Source organism: Oncorhynchus kisutch, linkage group LG8 (genome assembly GCF_002021735.2).
Source record: "Oncorhynchus kisutch isolate 150728-3 linkage group LG8, Okis_V2, whole genome shotgun sequence".
In the NCBI taxonomy this organism is placed as follows: Eukaryota; Metazoa; Chordata; class Actinopteri; order Salmoniformes; family Salmonidae; genus Oncorhynchus; species Oncorhynchus kisutch.
This window is the reverse complement of record NC_034181.2, coordinates 3,914,973-3,935,004: the sequence shown is the minus strand read 5'-3', so window position 1 is coordinate 3,935,004 and position 20,032 is coordinate 3,914,973. Positions and strand designations below refer to the sequence as shown.

The window sequence follows — 20,032 nt, the reverse complement described above, 5'->3', positions numbered from 1 at the left end:
GGGAAAGTGTGTGTAGCTCTAAGCAGGTAGAGATCCAGCACAGTTGTTATAGCACATAGTCTCAAAACACACCCACATCGAGAGAGAAAGAGACCGGACAGACTTCCACATCTAAACACAAGAGACAAACACTGTAAACACACATGTACTGCACGTACTGTGGTAGGTCGAGACCGAGAGAGGCTGAGGCTGCTGGCTGCGAGGTCCTCCCAAACTCTGTGCCTGTGATGAGGTTCCATGTTCTCCTGATTGTCGCTGGGAGAAGCAGAGGAGGAGGAAGACGAGGCGCAGGTACTGACCAGGTCCGGCAGGCTGGTGGACGGATACCGATGGAAATCAACTTCAGACTCCTCCTGAATGAACCAGAAGAAGAGAGGAGAACAGTGAGTGTGGAAGGGATGGATGACTGTGTGTGTGTGTGTGTGTGTGTGTGTGTGTGTGTGTGTGTGTGTGTGTGTGTGTGTGTGTGTGTGTGTGTGTGTGTGTGTGTGTGTGTGTGTGTGTGTGTGTGTGTGTTCAGAAGAGTGGAAGGAACATGTAGTGTGTGTTCTGTGTGTATTTTTAACGTTGTTTCTGAAAGCCAGCCTGCATTTCCCTTCAAGCCAATTAAGATCTCTTGAATGTTTTAGATGTTCCCACACGCACACTACATCCCTTCCACACTAACACACTACAGCCCTCCCACTAATACACTACAACCCTTCCACACTACAACCCTTCCACACTAACACACTACAACCCTCCCACTAACACACTACAACCCTTCCACACTAACACACTACAACCCTTCCACACTAACACACTACAACCCTCCCACTAACACACTACAACCCTTCCACACTAACACACTTACAACCCTTCCACACTAACACACTACAACCCTCCCACTAACACACTACAACCCTTCCACACTACAACCCTTCCACACTAACACACTACAACCCTCCCACTAACACACTACAACCCTTCCACACTAACACACTACAACCCTCCCACTAACACACTACAACCCTTCCACACTAACACACTACAACCCACCCACTAACACACTACAACCCTCCCACTAACACACTACAACCCTTCCACACTAACACACTACAACCCTTCCACACTAACACACTACAACCCTCCCACTAACACACTACAACCCTTCCACACTAACACACTACAACCCTTCCACTAACACACTACAACCCTTCCACACTACAACCCTCCCACTAACACACTACAACCCTTCCACACTAACACACTACAACCCTTCCACACTAACACACTACAACCCTCCCACTAACACACTACAACCCTTCCACACTACAACCCTCCCACTAACACACTACAACCCTTCCACACTACAACCCTCCCACTAACACACTATAACCCTCCCACTAACACACTACAACCATCCCACTAACACACTACAACCCTCCCACTAACACACTACAACCCTTCAACACTAACACAGTACAACCCTCCCACTAACACACTACAACCCTTCCACTAACACACTACAACCCTCCCACTAACACACTACAACCCTCCCACTAACACACTACAACCCTTCCACACTAACACACTACAACCCTTCCACTAACACACTACAACCCTTCCACACTACAACCCTTCCACACTAACATACTACAACCCTCCCACTAACACACTACAACCCTTCCACACTAACACACTACAACCCTTCCACACTAACACACTACAACCCTTCCACACTAACACACTACAACCCTCCCATTAACACACTACAACCCTCCCACTAACACACTACAACCCTTCCACACTAACACACTACAACCCTTCCACACGAACACACTACAACCCTCCCACTAACACACTACAACCCTTCCACACTACAACCCTTCCACACTAACATACTACAACCCTCCCACTAACACACTACAACCCTTCCACACTAACACACTACAACCCTTCCACACTAACACACTACAACCCTTCCACACTAACACACTACAACCCTCCCATTAACACACTACAACCCTCCCACTAACACACTACAACCCTTCCACACTAACACACTACAACCCTTCCACACGAACACACTACAACCCTCCCACTAACACACTACAACCCTTCCACACTAACACACTACAACCCTCCCACTAACACACTACAACCCTTCCACACTACAACCCTCCCACTAACACACTACAACCCTTCCACACTAACACACTACAACCCTTCCACACTAACACACTACAACCCTCCCACTAACACACTACAACCCTTCCACACTAACACACTACAACCCTCCCACTAACACACTACAACCCTTCCACACTACAACCCTCCCACTAACACACTACAACCCTCCCACTAACACACTACAACCCTCCCACTAACACACTACAACCCTCCCACTATCACACTACAACCCTTCAACACTAACACACTACAACCCTCGCACTAACACACTACAACCCTTCCACTAACACACTACAACCCTCCCACTAACACACTACAACCCTCCCACTAACACACTACAACCCTTCCACACTACAACCCTCCCACTAACACACTACAACCCTCCCACTAACACACTACAACCCTTCAACACTAACCCACTACAGCCCTTCCACACTACAACCCTCCCACTAACACACTACAACCCTCCCACTAACACACTACAACCCTCCCACTAACACACTACAACCCTCCCACTAACACACTACAACCCTTCTAGGATAGATAATAGACAGGCTCGCCTCGTAGGAGCTGTTCCAGACTACTGTCCTGGTGGGGTGGTCTTTTCTAGCGCTTTTACAGTCACCAAAGCATCCGCTAGGTGGGTGCTACACTTTGACAGCTGATGATCAGCCTACCTACGGAGGAGGAGGGGAGGAGACAACGTGCCTGATGAAGAGCTCCAGGTCCGTCTCCTAGTTTATGTGTCGGGGGGCTGGGGTCAGTTTGTTATATCTGGAGTACTTCTCCTGTCCTATTCGGTGTCCTGTGTGAATCTAAGTGTGCGTTCTCTAATTCTCTCCTTCTCTCTTTCTTTCTCTCTCTCGGAGGACCTGAGCCCTAGGACCATGCCCCAGGACTACCTGACATGATGACTCCTTGCTGTCCCCAGTCCACCTGGCCATGCTGCTGTTCCAGTTTCAACTGACCTGAGCCCTAGGACCATGCCCCAGGACTACCTGACATGATGACTCCTTGCTGTCCCCAGTCTACCTGGCCATGCTGCTGCTCCAGTTTCAACTTCCACCTGACTGTGCTGCTGCTCTAGTTTCAACTGTTCTGCCTTATTATTATTCGACCATGCTGGTCATTTATGAACATTGAACATCTTGACCATGTTCTGTTATAATCTCCACCCGGCACAGCCAGAAGAGGACTGGCCACCCCACATAGCCTGGTTCCTCTCTAGGTTTCTTCCTAGGTATTGGCCTTTCTAGGGAGTTTTTCCTAGCCACCGTGCTTCTCCACCTGCATTGCTTGCTGTTTGGGGTTTTAGGCTGGGTTTCTGTACAGCACTTTGAGATATCAGCTGATGTACGAAGGGCTATATAAATACATTTGATTTGATTTGATTTGATTCCTACCCTATCTGACGGACGTTTCTCCCTGCCTGTCTGTATCATCGATGTTCCCTCAACTCTTTTCTCTCTGCCTGTCTGTATCATCGATGCTCCCTCAACTCTTTTCTCTCTACCTGTCTGTATCATCGATGTTCCCTCAACTCTTTTCTCCCTGCCTGTCTGTATCATCGATGCTCCCTCAACTCTTTTCTCTCTACCTGTCTGTATCATCGATGTTCCCTCAACTCTTTTCTCTCGGTATCATCGATGTTCCCTCAACTCTTTTCTCTCGGTATCATCGATGTTCCCTCAACTCTTTTCTCTCGGTATCATCGATGTTCCCTCAACTCTTTTCTCTCGGTATCATCGATGTTCCCTCAACTCTTTTCTCTCTGTATCATCGATGTGGCGCTCTAACAAGCGATTGAAAATGAAAAATGTTGAAAAGTCACACCCCTCACCTGTCACGTCTAATCAAGGTGGGTGGAATCAGGCGCAGAGAGCAGAATGCGATATAATGTTTATTCTCCGGTGAACAAAACAAACACGGTCAACCCAAACAAACACAGGGTGAAATTATCCAACATAGGATAACAGACTAACCGGAGAAATAAGAAACACAATAACACCGACAGATGAAAATGATGGCAAAATAAACAATGACGCACAAAACAAGGGTGGGACAACCTACATTATATACAGACACTAATTAACATAAACAACACACAGGTGAAACCAATCAGACAAAACCAACAGATACACGAAAAGGGATCGGTAGTGGCTAGTAGGACGGTGACGACGACCTCCGAGCACCGCCTGAACGGACAGGAGAGCCAACCTCGGCGGTAGTCGTGACATCACCGTGTTTGACCTAGAGGTCAAACACATTTCCGTGTCCCATAAACTCTGGCTTTTCCTCCATTTGGAAATGAGTTTTAACCAGTTGACTAATTGGGGTAATAACAACCAACAACAACAAATATAAAATGGGTTTCAGCAGGCAATAATATATTTATTTTATATAGGGCTTTTCATTCCAATCAATAATAGCAAAGTCACTTTGGAAAAAAACTAAAATCTGTTGAATGAAATCTGGCAGGTCATTGTTGATGGTTTTCCACTGCTTCAGATTGTCTTGAGAAAAGTTCAGAAAGCTTGAGTTGACGAAGGGTCCTAAGAAGCAGCTTTTTATGAAGCTATAGTTCTATTAGCTATGTTGACTATGACGTTAATATGGTGAAAACTATGTAGGCTGTGCTTAACAGTTAGCGTCATGGTATGAAAGTTTGGCTTCGTAAGGTTTTTTCGCCTGGTCACATACAGCTGTTGTATTGTGCACGGAAGTCCACAAGTGAAGGGAAAAGGTGAGAGGAGGAGAGAGCGTAGATGCGAGAAGGAATTATATATATATATACAACGAGCAAAGTTATCATGCGGTTTATATGTGGCGGCTAGTTCTGTGTTTGCTTGCGATCAGGGGTCTAATCATTCTGCCGATTCTGTTGAAAAACATTTCTTAAAACGGAATTAAATGGGGCGGAATGGGGATAAACATACCTGGATGGCGACGGAATGACCAGATCTGCATGAAACTTCATATGTGGCATCTACGGACCAACGCAATACTTTCTAGACTATTACCTAAAAAAGAACACTGACCAATAAGCATTCATGTGGGCGTGGTTTGGCATATATAAACGCGTATTAATCAGTCATGGATATATTCGTATTGTAACAAAACACTGTGAAGACTCATATACAAGCACATTCACATGGACCACACAATGGCTGCTATAAACAGGCACATGTTTATATCTCTTGATCTGTTTGAGTCGAGAGTGATGAAATTTGGCACACATGCAGAGGGAACCTATATAAAGTATAATTCAGTTTGGACCCATAGTCACGCTGTTGGACAGGAAGAAAGAAAAAACATGAACGCAAACTCATTGGCTCATATTGGCTCATAGTGGCCATATTGTTTGAGCAAAAGCCCAAGAACATTTCACGACGTGCGTCCCATAGATGCTATATACCAAATCTGGTTCTTCTGGAAGAAGAAGACGTATTAAAGTAGTCAACATCATTAGAAATAGTCCAAAATACTGCATGATCAGTTAAGATTTTTTAGTTCACAGCTTGAACCCCGACATTGCTGCTTGCAGATATATATATATATATATTTATTATTATGTTGAAACAAAGTATTGAAACAAGGTACATGTATCGTACAACATTGAAACATATTGTACCAGGCTAAATGCGTAAGTGTCCAGCCAGGGAATTAGTGTACCAAGTCCTAACACGCCAATGAGTTTGCTCAGTGATTAGTGTCGGATTCTTCACATTTCTGCTTTTGTCCAGTTGATAATCTCTCCATTTTCCATTTCCCTTCTCTGCTCTATATTGACATATCAGGTGTTCTGGTGTCGTCTGTTAGAACTTAATACGTCAATAATGTGAGTTATTTCTCATGTTATTTATTTTCATTATTTTATTTATTTCCTCCTTTACTTTTGTTCTTCTATGTTGAGTCAACGTCTAAAAACAGAAGTTGTAAATTATTTGAAATATGAAGAAGGGCATTTTTTTCCCCCCTTCAGAAACACAAGAAAGAGCTCGAGAAATACATTTGTTTTGGACAAAAAAAGGGCTGTTGTGTTGAGTGTGTGTGTGTGTGTGTGTGTGTGTGTGTGTGTGTGTGTGTGTGTGTGTGTGTGTGTGTGTGTGTGTGTGTGTGTGTCTGTGTGTGTCAGCGGGGGCTGCTGAGGGGAGGACGGCTCATAATAACATCTGGAAACGGAGTAAATGGAATGGAAACCATGGAAACCATGGAAACCACGTGCTTGATTTATTTGATATCATTACAAAAATTCCGTTACAGCCATTACCACGAGCCCATCCTCCTCAATTATAGTGCCACCAACCTCCTGTGGTGTGTGTGTGTGCGTGCGTGCGTGTGCGTGCGTGTACTCACCCTGCTAGCGACGACCAGTTGTACCAGTCCAGCGGTAGAGCGTAGGATGTCTACAGCCTCTGAATGAGACAGGCCGACCAGAGACTGACCGTTGATCATCAGGAGCTCGTCACCAGCCTTCAGACGTCCGTCCCTAACACACACACACACACACACACACACACACACATTTCACACTAAAGTCTACGCCTGTTGTATTCGCAGCATGTGACAAATAAAATGCTATATTCTATGACAAATAGGCAAACATTTAATACTTTATGGACACAAATTATATTTAACATTTATTTATTTATAATCCCCCCCCCCTCCCTCCCACACAGGGGGGGGCTCCGGGGCCATGGACCAACCAACCACAGATTAGATGTTCGGGGATTGATTCGATAACATTGAGGAGTTTACCACATCAGTCGCTGTCTTCATTAATAAAAGCATTGACGACTTCATCCCCACAGTGACAATACGTACATATCCTAACCAGAAGCCATGGATTACAGGCAACATCAGCACTGAGCTTAAAGGCTGCCTCTTTCACTCCCTCAGACGAACCATCAAACAGGCAACGCCTCAATACAGGACCAAGTTCAAATCACACTAAACCAGCTCTGAAGCTCATGATTGCCTCCCTACTCTTCTACGTTTGCACACAATGTACATAGATTTTTCTATTGTGTTATTGACTGTATGTTTGTTTTATTCCATGTGTAACTCTGTGTTGTTGTTTTTGTCTCACTGCTTTGCTTTATCTTGGCCAGGTCGCAGTTATAAATGACAACTAGTTCTCAACTGGCATCCCTGGTTTAATAAAGGTGTTCTCAACTGGCATCCCTGGTTTAATAAAGGTGTTCTCAACTGGCCTACCTGGTTTAAAAAAGGTGTTCTCAACTGGCCTACCTGGTTTAATAAAGGTGTTCTCAACTGGCCTACCTGGTTTAATAAAGGTGTTCTCAACTGGCCTACCTGGTTTAATAAAGGTGTTCTCAACTAGCCTACCTGGTTTAATAAAGGTGTTCTCAACTGGACTACCTGGTTTAATAAAGGTGTTCTCAACTAGCCTCCCTGGTTAAATAAAGGTGTTCTCAACTGGCCTACCTGGTTAAATAAAGGTGTTCTCAACTAGCCTCCCTGGTTAAATAAAGGTGTTCTCAACTAGCCTACCTGGTTAAATAAAGGTGTTCTCAACTGGCCTCCCTGGTTAAATAAAGGTGTTCTCAACTAGCCTACCTGGTTAAATAAAGGTGTTCTCAACTAGCCTACCTGGTTAAATAAAGGTGTTCTCAACTAGCCTAACTGGTTAAATAAAGGTGTTCTCAACTAGCCTACCTGGTTAAATAAAGGTGTTCTCAACTAGCCTACCTGGTTAAATAAAGGTGTTCTCAACTAGCCTACCTGGTTAAATAAAGGTGTTCTCAACTAGCCTACCTGGTTAAATAAAGGTGTTCTCTACTGGCCTACCTGGTTAAATAAAGGTGTTCTCAACTGGCCTACCTGGTTAAATAAAGGTGTTCTCTACTGGCCTACCTGGTTAAATAAAGGTGTTCTCAACTAGCCTACCTGGTTAAATAAAGGTGTTCTCAACTAGCCTCCCTGGTTAAATAAAGGTGTTCTCAACTGGCCTCCCTGGTTAAATAAAGGTGTTCTCAACTAGCCTACCTGGTTAAATAAAGGTGTTCTCAACTTGCCTACCTGGTTAAATAAAGGTGTTCTCAACTAGCCTACCTGGTTAAATAAAGGTGTTCTCAACTAGCCTACCTGGTTAAATAAAGGTGTTCTCAACTGGCCTACTTGGTTAAATAAAGGTGTTCTCAACTGGCCTACCTGGTTAAATAAAGGTGTTCTCAACTAGCCTACCTGGTTAAATAAAGGTGTTCTCAACTAGCCTACCTGGTTAAATAAAGGTGTTCTCAACTAGCCTACCTGGTTAAATAAAGGTGTTCTCAACTGGCCTACCTGGTTAAATAAAGGTGTTCTCAACTAGCCTCCCTGGTTAAATAAAGGTGTTCTCAACTAGCCTACCTGGTTAAATAAAGGTGTTCTCAACTAGCCTACCCGGTTAAATAAAGGTGTTCTCAACTAGCCTACCTGGTTAAATAAAGGTGTTCTCAACTAGCCTACCTGGTTAAATAAAGGTGTTCTCAACTAGCCTACCTGGTTAAATAAAGGTGTTCTCAACTAGCCTACCTGGTTAAATAAAGGTGTTCTCAACTGGCCTACCTGGTTAAATAAAGGTGTTCTCAACTGGCCTACCTGGTTAAATAAAGGTGTTCTCAACTAGCCTCCCTGGTTAAATAAAGGTGTTCTCAACTAGCCTACCTGGTTAAATAAAGGTGTTCTCAACTAGCCTACCTGGTTAAATAAAGGTGTTCTCAACTAGCCTACCTGGTTAAATAAAGGTGTTCTCAACTAGCCTACCTGGTTAAATAAAGGTGTTCTCAACTAGCCTACCTGGTTAAATAAAGGTGTTCTCAACTAGCCTACCTGGTTAAATAAAGGTGTTCTCAACTAGCCTACCTGGTTAAATAAAGGTGTTCTCAACTAGCCTACCTGGTTAAATAAAGGTGTTCTCAACTGGCCTACCTGGTTAAATAAAGGTGTTCTCAACTAGCCTACCTGGTTAAATAAAGGTGTTCTCAACTAGCCTACCTGGTTAAATAAAGGTGTTCTCAACTAGCCTACCTGGTTAAATAAAGGTGTTCTCAACTAGCCTACCTGGTTAAATAAAGGTGTTCTCAACTGGCCTACCTGGTTAAATAAAGGTGTTCTCAACTAGCCTACCTGGTTAAATAAAAGGTGTTCTCAACTAGCCTACCTGGTTAAATAAAGGTGTTCTCAACTAGCCTACCTGGTTAAATAAAGGTGTTCTCAACTAGCCTACCTGGTTAAATAAAGGTGTTCTCAACTAGCCTACCTGGTTAAATGAAGGTGTTCTCAACTAGCCTACCTGGTTAAATAAAGGTGTTCTCAACTGGCCTACCTGGTTAAATAAAGGTGTTCTCAACTAGCCTACCTGGTTAAATAAAGGTGTTCTCAACTAGCCTACCTGGTTAAATAAAGGTGTTCTCAACTAGCCTACCTGGTTAAATAAAGGTGTTCTCAACTAGCCTACCTGGTTAAATAAAGGTGTTCTCAACTAGCCTACCTGGTTAAATAAAGGTGTTCTCAACTAGCCTACCTGGTTAAATAAAGGTGTTCTCAACTAGCCTACCTGGTTAAATAAAGGTGTTCTCAACTAGCCTACCTGGTTAAATAAAGGTGTTCTCAACTGGCCTACCTGGTTAAATAAAGGTGTTCTCAACTAGCCTACCTGGTTAAATAAAGGTGTTCTCAACTGGCCTACCTGGTTAAATAAAGGTGTTCTCAACTAGCCTACCTGGTTAAATAAAGGTGAAATAAATGTTTTATTTATTTGAGCCGAATCCACTGTGTTGCAGCAGGGTGTAGGTTCATGGTCATGTTGCAGCAGGGTGTAGGTTCATGGTCATGTTGCAGCAGGGTGTAGGTTCATGGTCATGTTGCAGCAGGGTGTAGGTTCATGGTCATGTTGCAGCAGGGTGTAGGTTCATGGTCATGTTGCAGCAGGGTGTAGGTTCATGGTCATGTTGCAGCAGGGTGTAGGTTCATGGTCATGTTGCAGCAGGGTGTAGGTTCATGGTCATGTTGCAGGCAGGGTGTAGGTTCATGGTCATGTTGCAGCAGGGTGTAGGTTCATGGTCATGTTGCAGCAGGGTGTAGGTTCATGGTCATGTTGCAGCAGGGTGTAGGTTCATGGTCATGTTGCAGCAGGGTGTAGGTTCATGGTCATGTTGCAGCAGGGTGTAGGTTCATGGTCATGTTGCAGCAGGGTGTAGGTTCATGGTCATGTAGCAGCAGGGTGTAGGTTCATGGTCATGTTGCAGCAGGGTGTAGGTTCATGGTCATGTTGCAGCAGGGTGTAGGTTCATGGTCATGTTGCAGCAGGGTGTAGGTTCATGGTCATGTAGCAGCAGGGTGTAGGTTCATGGTCATGTTGCAGCAGGGTGTAGGTTCATGGTCATGTTGCAGCAGGGTGTAGGTTCATGGTCATGTGCAGCAGGGTGTAGGTTCATGGTCATGTTGCAGCAGGGTGTAGGTTCATGGTCATGTTGCAGCAGGGTGTAGGTTCATGGTCATGTTGCAGCAGGGTGTAGGTTCATGGTCATGTAAGAGGTGTAGGTTCATGGTCATGTTGCAGCAGGGTGTAGGTTCATGGTCATGTTGCAGCAGGGTGTAGGTTCATGGTCATGTAGCAGCAGGGTGTAGGTTCATGGTCATGTTGCAGCAGGGTGTAGGTTCATGGTCATGTTGCAGCAGGGTGTAGGTTCATGGTCCTCTTGCAGCAGGGTGTAGGTTCATGGTCATGTAGCAGCAGGGTGTAGGTTCATGGTCATGTTGCAGCAGGGTGTAGGTTCATGGTCATGTTGCAGCAGGGTGTAGGTTCATGGTCATGTTGCAGCAGGGTGTAGGTTCATGGTCATGTAGCAGCAGGGTGTAGGTTCATGGTCATGTGCAGCAGGGTGTAGGTTCATGGTCATGTTGCAGCAGGGTGTAGGTTCATGGTCATGTTGCAGCAGGGTGTAGGTTCATGGTCATGTAGCAGCAGGGTGTAGGTTCATGGTCATGTTGCAGCAGGGTGTAGGTTCATGGTCATGTTGCAGCAGGGTGTAGGTTCATGGTCATGTAGCAGCAGGGTGTAGGTTCATGGTCATGTAGCAGCAGGGTGTAGGTTCATGGTCATGTTGCAGCAGGGTGTAGGTTCATGGTCATGTTGCAGCGGGTGTAGGGTTCATGGTCATGTAGCAGCAAGGTGTAGTTCATGGTCATGTTGCAGCAGGGTGTAGGTTCATGGTCATGTTGCAGCAGGGTGTAGGTTCATGGTCATGTTGCAGCAGGGTGTAGGTTCATGGTCATGTAGCAGCAGGTGTAGGTTCATGGTCATGTTGCAGCAGGGTGTAGGTTCATGGTCATGTTGCAGCAGGGTGTAGGTTCATGGTCATGTAGCAGCAGGGTGTAGGTTCATGGTCATGTAGCAGCAGGGTGTAGGTTCATGGTCATGTTCAGCAGGGTGTAGGTTCATGGTCATGTTGCAGCAGGGTGTAGGTTCATGGTCATGTTGCAGCAGGGTGTAGGTTCATGGTCATGTTGCAGCAGGGTGTAGGTTCATGGTCATGTTGCAGCAGGGTGTAGGTTCATGGTCATGTTGCAGCAGGGTGTAGGTTCATGGTCATGTAGCAGCAGGGTGTAGGTTCATGGTCATGTTGCAGCAGGGTGTAGGTTCATGGTCATGTTGCAGCAGGGTGTAGGTTCATGGTCATGTTGCAGCAGGGTGTAGGTTCATGGTCATGTTAGCAGCAGGGTGTAGGTTCATGGTCATGTTGCAGCAGGGTGTAGGTTCATGGTCATGTTGGCAGCAGGGTGTAGGTTCATGGTCATGTTGCAGCAGGGTGTAGGTTCATGGTCATGTTGCAGCAGGGTGTAGGTTCATGGTCATGTTGCAGCAGGGTGTAGGTTCATGGTCATGTTAGCAGCAGGGTGTAGGTTCATGGTCATGTTGCAGCAGGGTGTAGGTTCATGGTCATGTTGCAGCAGGTGTAGGTTCAATGGTCATGTTGCAGCAGGGTGTAGGTTCATGGTCATGTTGCAGCAGGGTGTAGGTTCATGGTCATGTTGCAGCAGGGTGTAGGTTCATGGTCATGTTAGCAGCAGGGTGTAAGGTTCAGGGTCATGTTAGCAGCAGGGTGTAGGTTCATGGTCCATGTTGCAGCAGGGTGTAGGTTCATGGTCATGTTGCAGCAGGGTGTAGGTTCATGGTCATGTTGCAGCAGGGTGTAGGTTCATGGTCATGTTGCAGCAGGGTGTAGTTCAGTTCATGGTCATGTTGCAGCAGGGTGTAGGTTCATGGTCATGTTGCAGCAGGGTGTAGGTTCATGGTCATGTTGCAGCAGGGTGTAGGTTCATGGTCATGTTGCAGCAGGGTGTAGGTTCATGGTCATGTTGCAGCAGGGTGTAGGTTCATGGTCATGTTGCAGCAGGGTGTAGGTTCATGGTCATGTTGCAGCAGGGTGTAGGTTCATGGTCATGTTGCAGCAGGGTGTAGGTTCATGGTCATGTTGCAGCAGGGTGTAGGTTCATGGTCATGTAGCAGCAGGGTGTAGGTTCATGGTCATGTTGCAGCAGGGTGTAGGTTCATGGTCATGTTGCAGCAGGGTGTAGGTTCATGGTCATGTAGCAGCAGGGTGTAGGTTCATGGTCATGTTGCAGCAGGGTGTAGGTTCATGGTCATGTTGCAGCAGGGTGTAGGTTCATGGTCATGTTGCAGCAGGGTGTAGGTTCATGGTCATGTTGCAGCAGGGTGTAAGTTCATGGTCATGTTGCAGCAGGGTGTAGGTCATGGTCATGTTGCAGCAGGGTGTAGGTTCATGGTCATGTAGCAGCAGGGTGTAGGTTCATGGTCATGTTGCAGCAGGGTGTAGGTTCATGGTCATGTTGCAGCAGGGTGTAGGTTCATGGTCATGTTGCAGCAGGGTGTAGGTTCATGGTCATGTTTGCAGCAGGGTGTAGGTTCATGGTCATGTTGCAGCAGGGTGTAGGTTCATGGTCATGTTGCAGCAGGGTGTAGGTTCATGGTCATGTTGCAGCAGGGTGTAGGTTCATGGTCATGTTGCAGCAGGGTGTAGGTTCATGGTCATGTTGCAGCAGGGTGTAGGTTCATGGTCATGTTGCAGCAGGGTGTAGGTTCATGGTCATGTTGCAGCAGGGTGTAGGTTCATGGTCATGTTGCAGCAGGGTGTAGGTTCATGGTCATGTTGCAGCAGGGTGTAGGTTCATGGTCATGTAGCAGCAGTGTGTAGGTTCATGGTCATGTTGCAGCAGGGTGTAGGTTCATGGTCATGTTGCAGCAGGGTGTAGGTTCATGGTCATGTTGCAGCAGGGTGTAGGTTCATGGTCATGTTGCAGCAGGGTGTAGGTTCATGGTCATGTAGCAGCAGGGTGTAGGTTCATGGTCATGTAGCAGCAGGGTGTAGGTTCATGGTCATGTTGCAGCAGGGTGTAGGTTCATGGTCATGTAGCAGCAGGGTGTAGGTTCATGGTCATGTAGCAGCAGGGTGTAGGTTCATGGTCATGTTGCAGCAGGGTGTAGGTTCATGGTCATGTTGCAGCAGGGTGTAGGTTCATGGTCATGTTGCAGCAGGGTGTAGGTTCATGGTCATGTTGCAGCAGGGTGTAGGTTCATGGTCATGTTGCAGCAGGGTGTAGGTTCATGGTCATGTTGCAGCAGGGTGTAGGTTCATGGTCATGTTGCAGCAGGGTGTAGGTTCATGGTCATGTTGCAGCAGGGTGTAGGTTCATGGTCATGTTGCAGCAGGGTGTAGGTTCATGGTCATGTTGCAGCAGGGTGTAGGTTCATGGTCATGTTGCAGCAGGGTGTAGGTTCATGGTCATGTTGCAGCAGGGTGTAGGTTCATGGTCATGTAGCAGCAGGGTGTAGGTTCATGGTCATGTAGCAGCAGTGTGTAGGTTCATGGTCATGTTGCAGCAGGGTGTAGGTTCATGGTCATGTTGCAGCAGGGTGTAGGTTCATGGTCATGTTGCAGCAGGGTGTAGGTTCATGGTCATGTTGCAGCAGGGTGTAGGTTCATGGTCATGTAGCAGCAGGGTGTAGGTTCATGGTCATGTAGCAGCAGGGTGTAGGTTCATGGTCATGTTGCAGCAGGGTGTAGGTTCATGGTCATGTTGCAGCAGGGTGTAGGTTCATGGTCATGTTGCAGCAGGGTGTAGGTTCATGGTCATGTTGCAGCAGGGTGTAGGTTCATGGTCATGTTGCAGCAGGGTTGTAGGTTCATGGTCATGTTGCAGCAGGGTGTAGGTTCATGGTCATTGTTGCGCAGGCAGGGTGTAGGTTTCATGGTCATGTTGCAGCAGGGTGTAGGTTCATGGTCATGTTGCAGCAGGGTGTAGGTTCATGGTCATGTTGCAGCAGGGTGTAGGTTCATGGTCATGTTGCAGCAGGGTGTAGGTTCATGGTCATGTTGCAGCAGGGTGTAGGTTCATGGTCATGTAGCAGCAGGGTGTAGGTTCATGGTCATGTTGCAGCAGGGGTGTAGGTTCTGGTCATGTTGCAGCAGGGTGTTAGGTTCATGGTCATGTTAGCAGCAGGGTGTAGGTTCATGGTCATGTTGCAGCAGGGTGTAGGTTCATGGTCATGTTGCAGCAGGGTGTAGGTTCATGGTCATGTTGCAGCAGGGTGTAGGTTCATGGTCATGTTGCAGCAGGGTGTAAGTTCATGGTCATGTTGCAGCAGGGTGTAGGTTCATGGTCATGTTGCAGCAGGGTGTAGGTTCATGGTCATGTAGCAGCAGGGTGTAGGTTCATGGTCATGTAGCAGCAGGGTGTAGGTTCATGGTCATGTTGCAGCAGGGTGTAGGTTCATGGTCATGTTGCAGCAGGGTGTAGGTTCATGGTCATGTTGCAGCAGGGTGTAGGTTCATGGTCATTTTGCAGCAGGGTGTAGGTTCATGGTCTTGTTGCAGCAGGGTGTAGGTTCATGGTCATGTTGCAGCAGGGTGTAGGTTCATGGTCATGTAGCAGCAGGGTGTAGGTTCATGGTCATGTTGCAGCAGGGTGTAGGTTCATGGTCATGTTGCAGCAGGGTGTAGGTTCATGGTCATGTTGCAGCAGGGTGTAGGTTCATGGTCATGTTGCAGCAGGGTGTAGGTTCATGGTCATTTTGCAGCAGGGTGTAGGTTCATGGTCTTGTTGCAGCAGGGTTTAGGTTCATGGTCCTGTTGCAGCAGTGTAGGTTCATGGTCATGTAGCAGCAGTGTGTAGGGTCATGGTCATGTTGCAGCAGGGTGTAGGAGGGAAATTCCAAGATGTGGGAAGTGTGCGGAGGGCAATGGGACAGAGGATTGTGTTGTTTCAGTGGATGAAGTTGTGTGTGTCAATTGTCGGGGTGCTCATGTTGTGACATAAAAATAAATAAAAAGGTTATTTCACAAGGCCGCAGGACACGTACTGACCCGCTAGCAAGTGTCTCCACTGACATTTTCAACCCAGTTTGTAAAACTAACGTTTCAAGCAGGCCACTATAGTCCCTGCGCCCAGGAACGCCAAGATAATCTGTCTAAATGACTATCGCCCTGTAGCACTCACATCTGTACCCATTAAATACTTTGAAAAGACCGGTCATGGCTCACATCAACATGATCATCCCAGACAACTTGGACCCAGTCCAATTCACATACCAACCCCAACAAATTCACAGATGACGTAATCTCTATTGCACTCCAAACGGCCTTTCCCACCTGGACAAAAGGAACACCTAGGTGAGAATGCTGGTCATTGACTACAGCTCAGCGTTCAACACCATAGTGCCCTCCAAACTCATCACTAAACTAAGGACCCTGGGATTAAACACCTCCCTCTGCAATTGGATAGTGGACTTTCTGACGGGCCACCCCCAGGTGGTGAGGGCAGGAAACACCACATCTGCCACGCTGACCCTCAACACGGGGGCCCCTCAGGGATGCATGCTTATCCCCCTGCTGTACTCCCTGTTCACCCACAACTGTGTGGCCACACATGACTCAAACACCATCATTATGTTTGCTGACGACACAACGGTGGTAGGCCTGATCACCGACAGCGAGGAGACAGCCAATAGGGAGGAGGTCAGAGACCTGGCAGTGTGGTGCCAGGACAACAACCTCTCCCACAACGTCAGCAAGACAAACGAGCTGATCCTGGACTAAAGGATCGACAGGGCTGTAGTGGAGTGGGTCGAGAGCTTGAAGTTCCTCGGTGTCCACATCACTAAGGAAATAACATGGTCCACACAAACAACAACAGTCGTGAAGAAGGCACAAAAATGCCTGCTTCCCATCAGGTGGATAGATCAGCCCTCAGATCCTCAAAAAGTTATACAGCTGCACCATTGAGAGCATCTTGATTGGATGCATCACCGCCTGGTATGGCAACTGCTCGGCATCCGACAGAGGTGTAGTGCGTACAGCCCAACACATCACTGGGGCCAAGCTCCCTGCCATCCAGGAACTCTATACCAGACGTTGTCAGAGGAAGGTCCTAAAAATTGTATAAGACTCCAGCCACCCAAGTCATGGACTATTCTCTCTGCTACCGCATGGCAAGCGGTACCGGTGCACCAAGTCTGGAACCAACAGGAGTGAGTTTGTAGGGTGTGCAACAGTGCAACATTAATAAAAACAATAGAATGGTCATTGCTGTCACGTTCACTGTCTTCAAACTCCCTGTCATTGATGAGCCAAGGCGCAGCGTGCATGTAGTTCCACATATTTAATAAAGTGAAACTTTCACAAAAAAACAGGTAAACAGAAACCGAACATGACGCAACTGTTGCGCACACAAACACTCACAGAAAATAAATATTTACCCCCCAACACAGGTGGGAAAAAGGCTGCCTAAGTATGATTCCTAATCAGAGACAACGATAGTCAGCTGCCTCTGATTGGGACCCATACCCGGCCTACAAAGAAACAGACAATGCCCATCCAAATCACACCCTGACCTAACCAAATAGAGAAATAAAAAAGCTCTCTAAGGTCAGGGCGTGACAGTACCTCCCCCCCAAAGGTGCAGACTCCGACCGCTAAACCTGACTCTATAGGGGAGTGTCCAGATGGGCATCTATCCTCGGTGGCGGCTCTGGTTCGGGACGTAGCCCACGCTCCACACGCTGATCCCTCCGCTCCCGTGGAACCGGACCGGGGACCGTCGACGGAGGCTCCGGACTGGGGACCGTCGCTGGCGGCTCCGTGCCCTGGATATTCCCTGCAGGCTCCGGGCCATGGATCATCACTACAGGCTCCGGGCCATGGATCATCACTACAAGCTCCGGGCCATGGATCATCACTACAGGCTACGTGCCATGGATCATCACTACAGGCTCCGGGCCATGGATCATCACTACAGGCTCCGGGCCATGGATCATCACTACAGGCTCCGGGCCATGGATCATCACTACAAGCTCCGGGCCATGGATCATCACTACAGGCTACGTGCCATGGATCATCACTACAGGCTCCTGGCCATGGATCATCACTACAGGCTCCTGGCCATGGATCATCACTACAGGCTCCGGGCCATGGATCATCACTGGAGGCTCCGGGCCATGGATCATCACTACAGGCTCCGGGCCATGGATCATCACTACAAGCTCCGGGCCATGGATCATCACTACAGGCTACGTGCCATGGATCATCACTACAGGCTCCGGGCCATGGATCATCACTACAGGCTCCGGGCCATGGATCATCACTACAGGCTCCGGGCCATGGATCATCACTACAAGCTCCGGGCCATGGATCATCACTACAGGCTACGTGCCATGGATCATCACTACAGGCTCCGGGCCATGGATCATCACTACAGGCTCCTGGCCATGGATCATCACTACAGGCTCCGGGCCATGGATCATCACTGGAGGCTCCGGGCCATGGATCATCACTACAGGCTCCGGGCCATGGATCATCACTACAAGCTCCGGGCCATGGATCATCACTACAGGCTACGTGCCATGGATCATCACTACAGGCTCCGGGCCATGGATCATCACTGGAGGCTCCGGGCCATGGATCATCACTACAGGCTCCGGGCCATGGATCATCACTACAAGCTCCGGGCCATGGATCATCACTACAGGCTACGTGCCATGGATCATCACTACAGGCTCCGGGCCATGGATCATCACTACAGGCTCCGGGCCATGGATCATCACTACAGGCTCCGGGCCATGGATCATCACTACAAGCTCCGGGCCATGGATCATCACTACAGGCTACGTGCCATGGATCATCACTACAGGCTCCGGGCCATGGATCATCACTACAGGCTCCTGGCCATGGATCATCACTACAGGCTCCGGGCCATGGATCATCACTGGAGGCTCCGGGCCATGGATCATCACTACAGGCTCCGGGCCATGGATCATCACTACAAGCTCCGGGCCATGGATCATCACTACAGGCTACGTGCCATGGATCATCACTACAGGCTCCGGGCCATGGATCATCACTACAGGCTCCGGGCCATGGATCATCACTACAAGCTCCGGGCCATGGATCATCACTACAGGCTACGTGCCATGGATCATCACTACAGGCTCCGTGCCATGGATCATCACTACAGGCTCCGGGCCATGGATCATCACTACAGGCTTCGTGCCATGGCTCATCACTGGAGGCTTCGTACGTGGAGCCGGAACAGGTCTCACCGGACTGAGGAGACGTACTGGAAGCCTGGTGCGTGGAGCTGCCACAGGGCTCACCAGGCTGTGGAGACATACTGGAGGCCTGGTACGTGGAACCGGAACAGGTCTCACCGGACTGGGGAGATGCACTGGAAGCCTGGTCCCTGGCACCGGATACACTGGGCCTTGGAGGCGCCCTGGAGGTCTCGAGCGTAGAGCTGGCACATCCCGTCCTGGCTGGATGCTTACTTTCACCCGGCAAATGCAGGGCTTGGCACAGAGCGCACCGGCCTGTGAATGTGCACTGGAGACACAGTGCACATCACTGCATAACACGGTGCCTGACCGGTCACATGCTCCCCACGGTAAGCATGGGGGAGTTGGCTCAGGTCTAAAACCCTGACCCCGCTAATCTCCCCGTGTGCCCCCAAAATTTTTTGGGGGGAGCTGCCTCTCGGGCTTCCGTTGTTGACCTAACTTCGCTGCCCCCGCCTGCTACCATGACAGGGTCTTGTCCCCTGCCATAATCTCCTCCCCGGTCCAGCTCGTCCTGCAAGTTGGCGCACACTGCTTGGTCTTTTTGTGATGGGTAATTCTGTCACGTTCACTGTTTTCAAACTCCCTGTCATAAATGAGCCAAGGCCAAGCGTACAAGTCATTCCACATCTTTGATCGGAGTGAAACCTTCACAAAAAAAACAGGTAAACAGAAACCGAACGTGACGCAACCGTGGCGCACACAAACACTCATTGAAAATAAATATATATACCCACCAACACGGGTGGGAAAAAGGCTGCCTAAGTATGATTCCCAATCAGAGACAACGATAGTCAGCTGCCTCTGATTGGGAACCATGCCCGGCCAACAAAGAAACAGACAAACTAGAATGCCCATCCAAATCACACCCTGACCTAACCAAATAGAGAAATAAAAAGGCTCTGTTAGCTATTTAGCAGTCTGTCTGTTAGCTATTTAGCAGTCATTCTGCTAGGTATTTAGCAGTCTGTCTGTTAGCCATTCTGTTAGCTATTTAGCAGTCTGTCTGTTAGCTATTTAGCAGTCAGTCTGTTAGCCATTCTGTTAGCTATTTAGCAGTCTGTCTGTTAGCCATTCTGTTAGCTATTTAGCAGTCTGTCTGTTAGCCATTCTGTTAGCTATTTAGCAGTCAGTCGTTAGCCATTCTGTTAGCTATTTAGCAGTCAGTCGTTAGCCACTCTTATCTATTTTAGCAGTCAGTCTGTTAGCCATTCTGTTAGCTATTTA

The 20,032-nt window shown here is 47.9% G+C and overlaps 1 protein-coding gene across 1 annotated transcript in view; it reads right to left on the bottom strand.

Moving 5' to 3' along the window:
- Positions 1–20,032, bottom strand: part of LOC109879544 (PDZ domain-containing protein 2) — a 211,103-nt gene that overhangs the window by 109,579 nt on the left and 81,492 nt on the right. Inside the window, exons 4-5 of the mRNA XM_031829568.1 lie at positions 6,529–6,661; positions 159–353 (exon numbers count right to left, since the gene is read on the bottom strand). Of these exons, the coding sequence (XP_031685428.1) occupies positions 159–353; positions 6,529–6,661 (328 nt within the window). The remainder of the gene's footprint in view (positions 1–158; positions 354–6,528; positions 6,662–20,032) is intronic.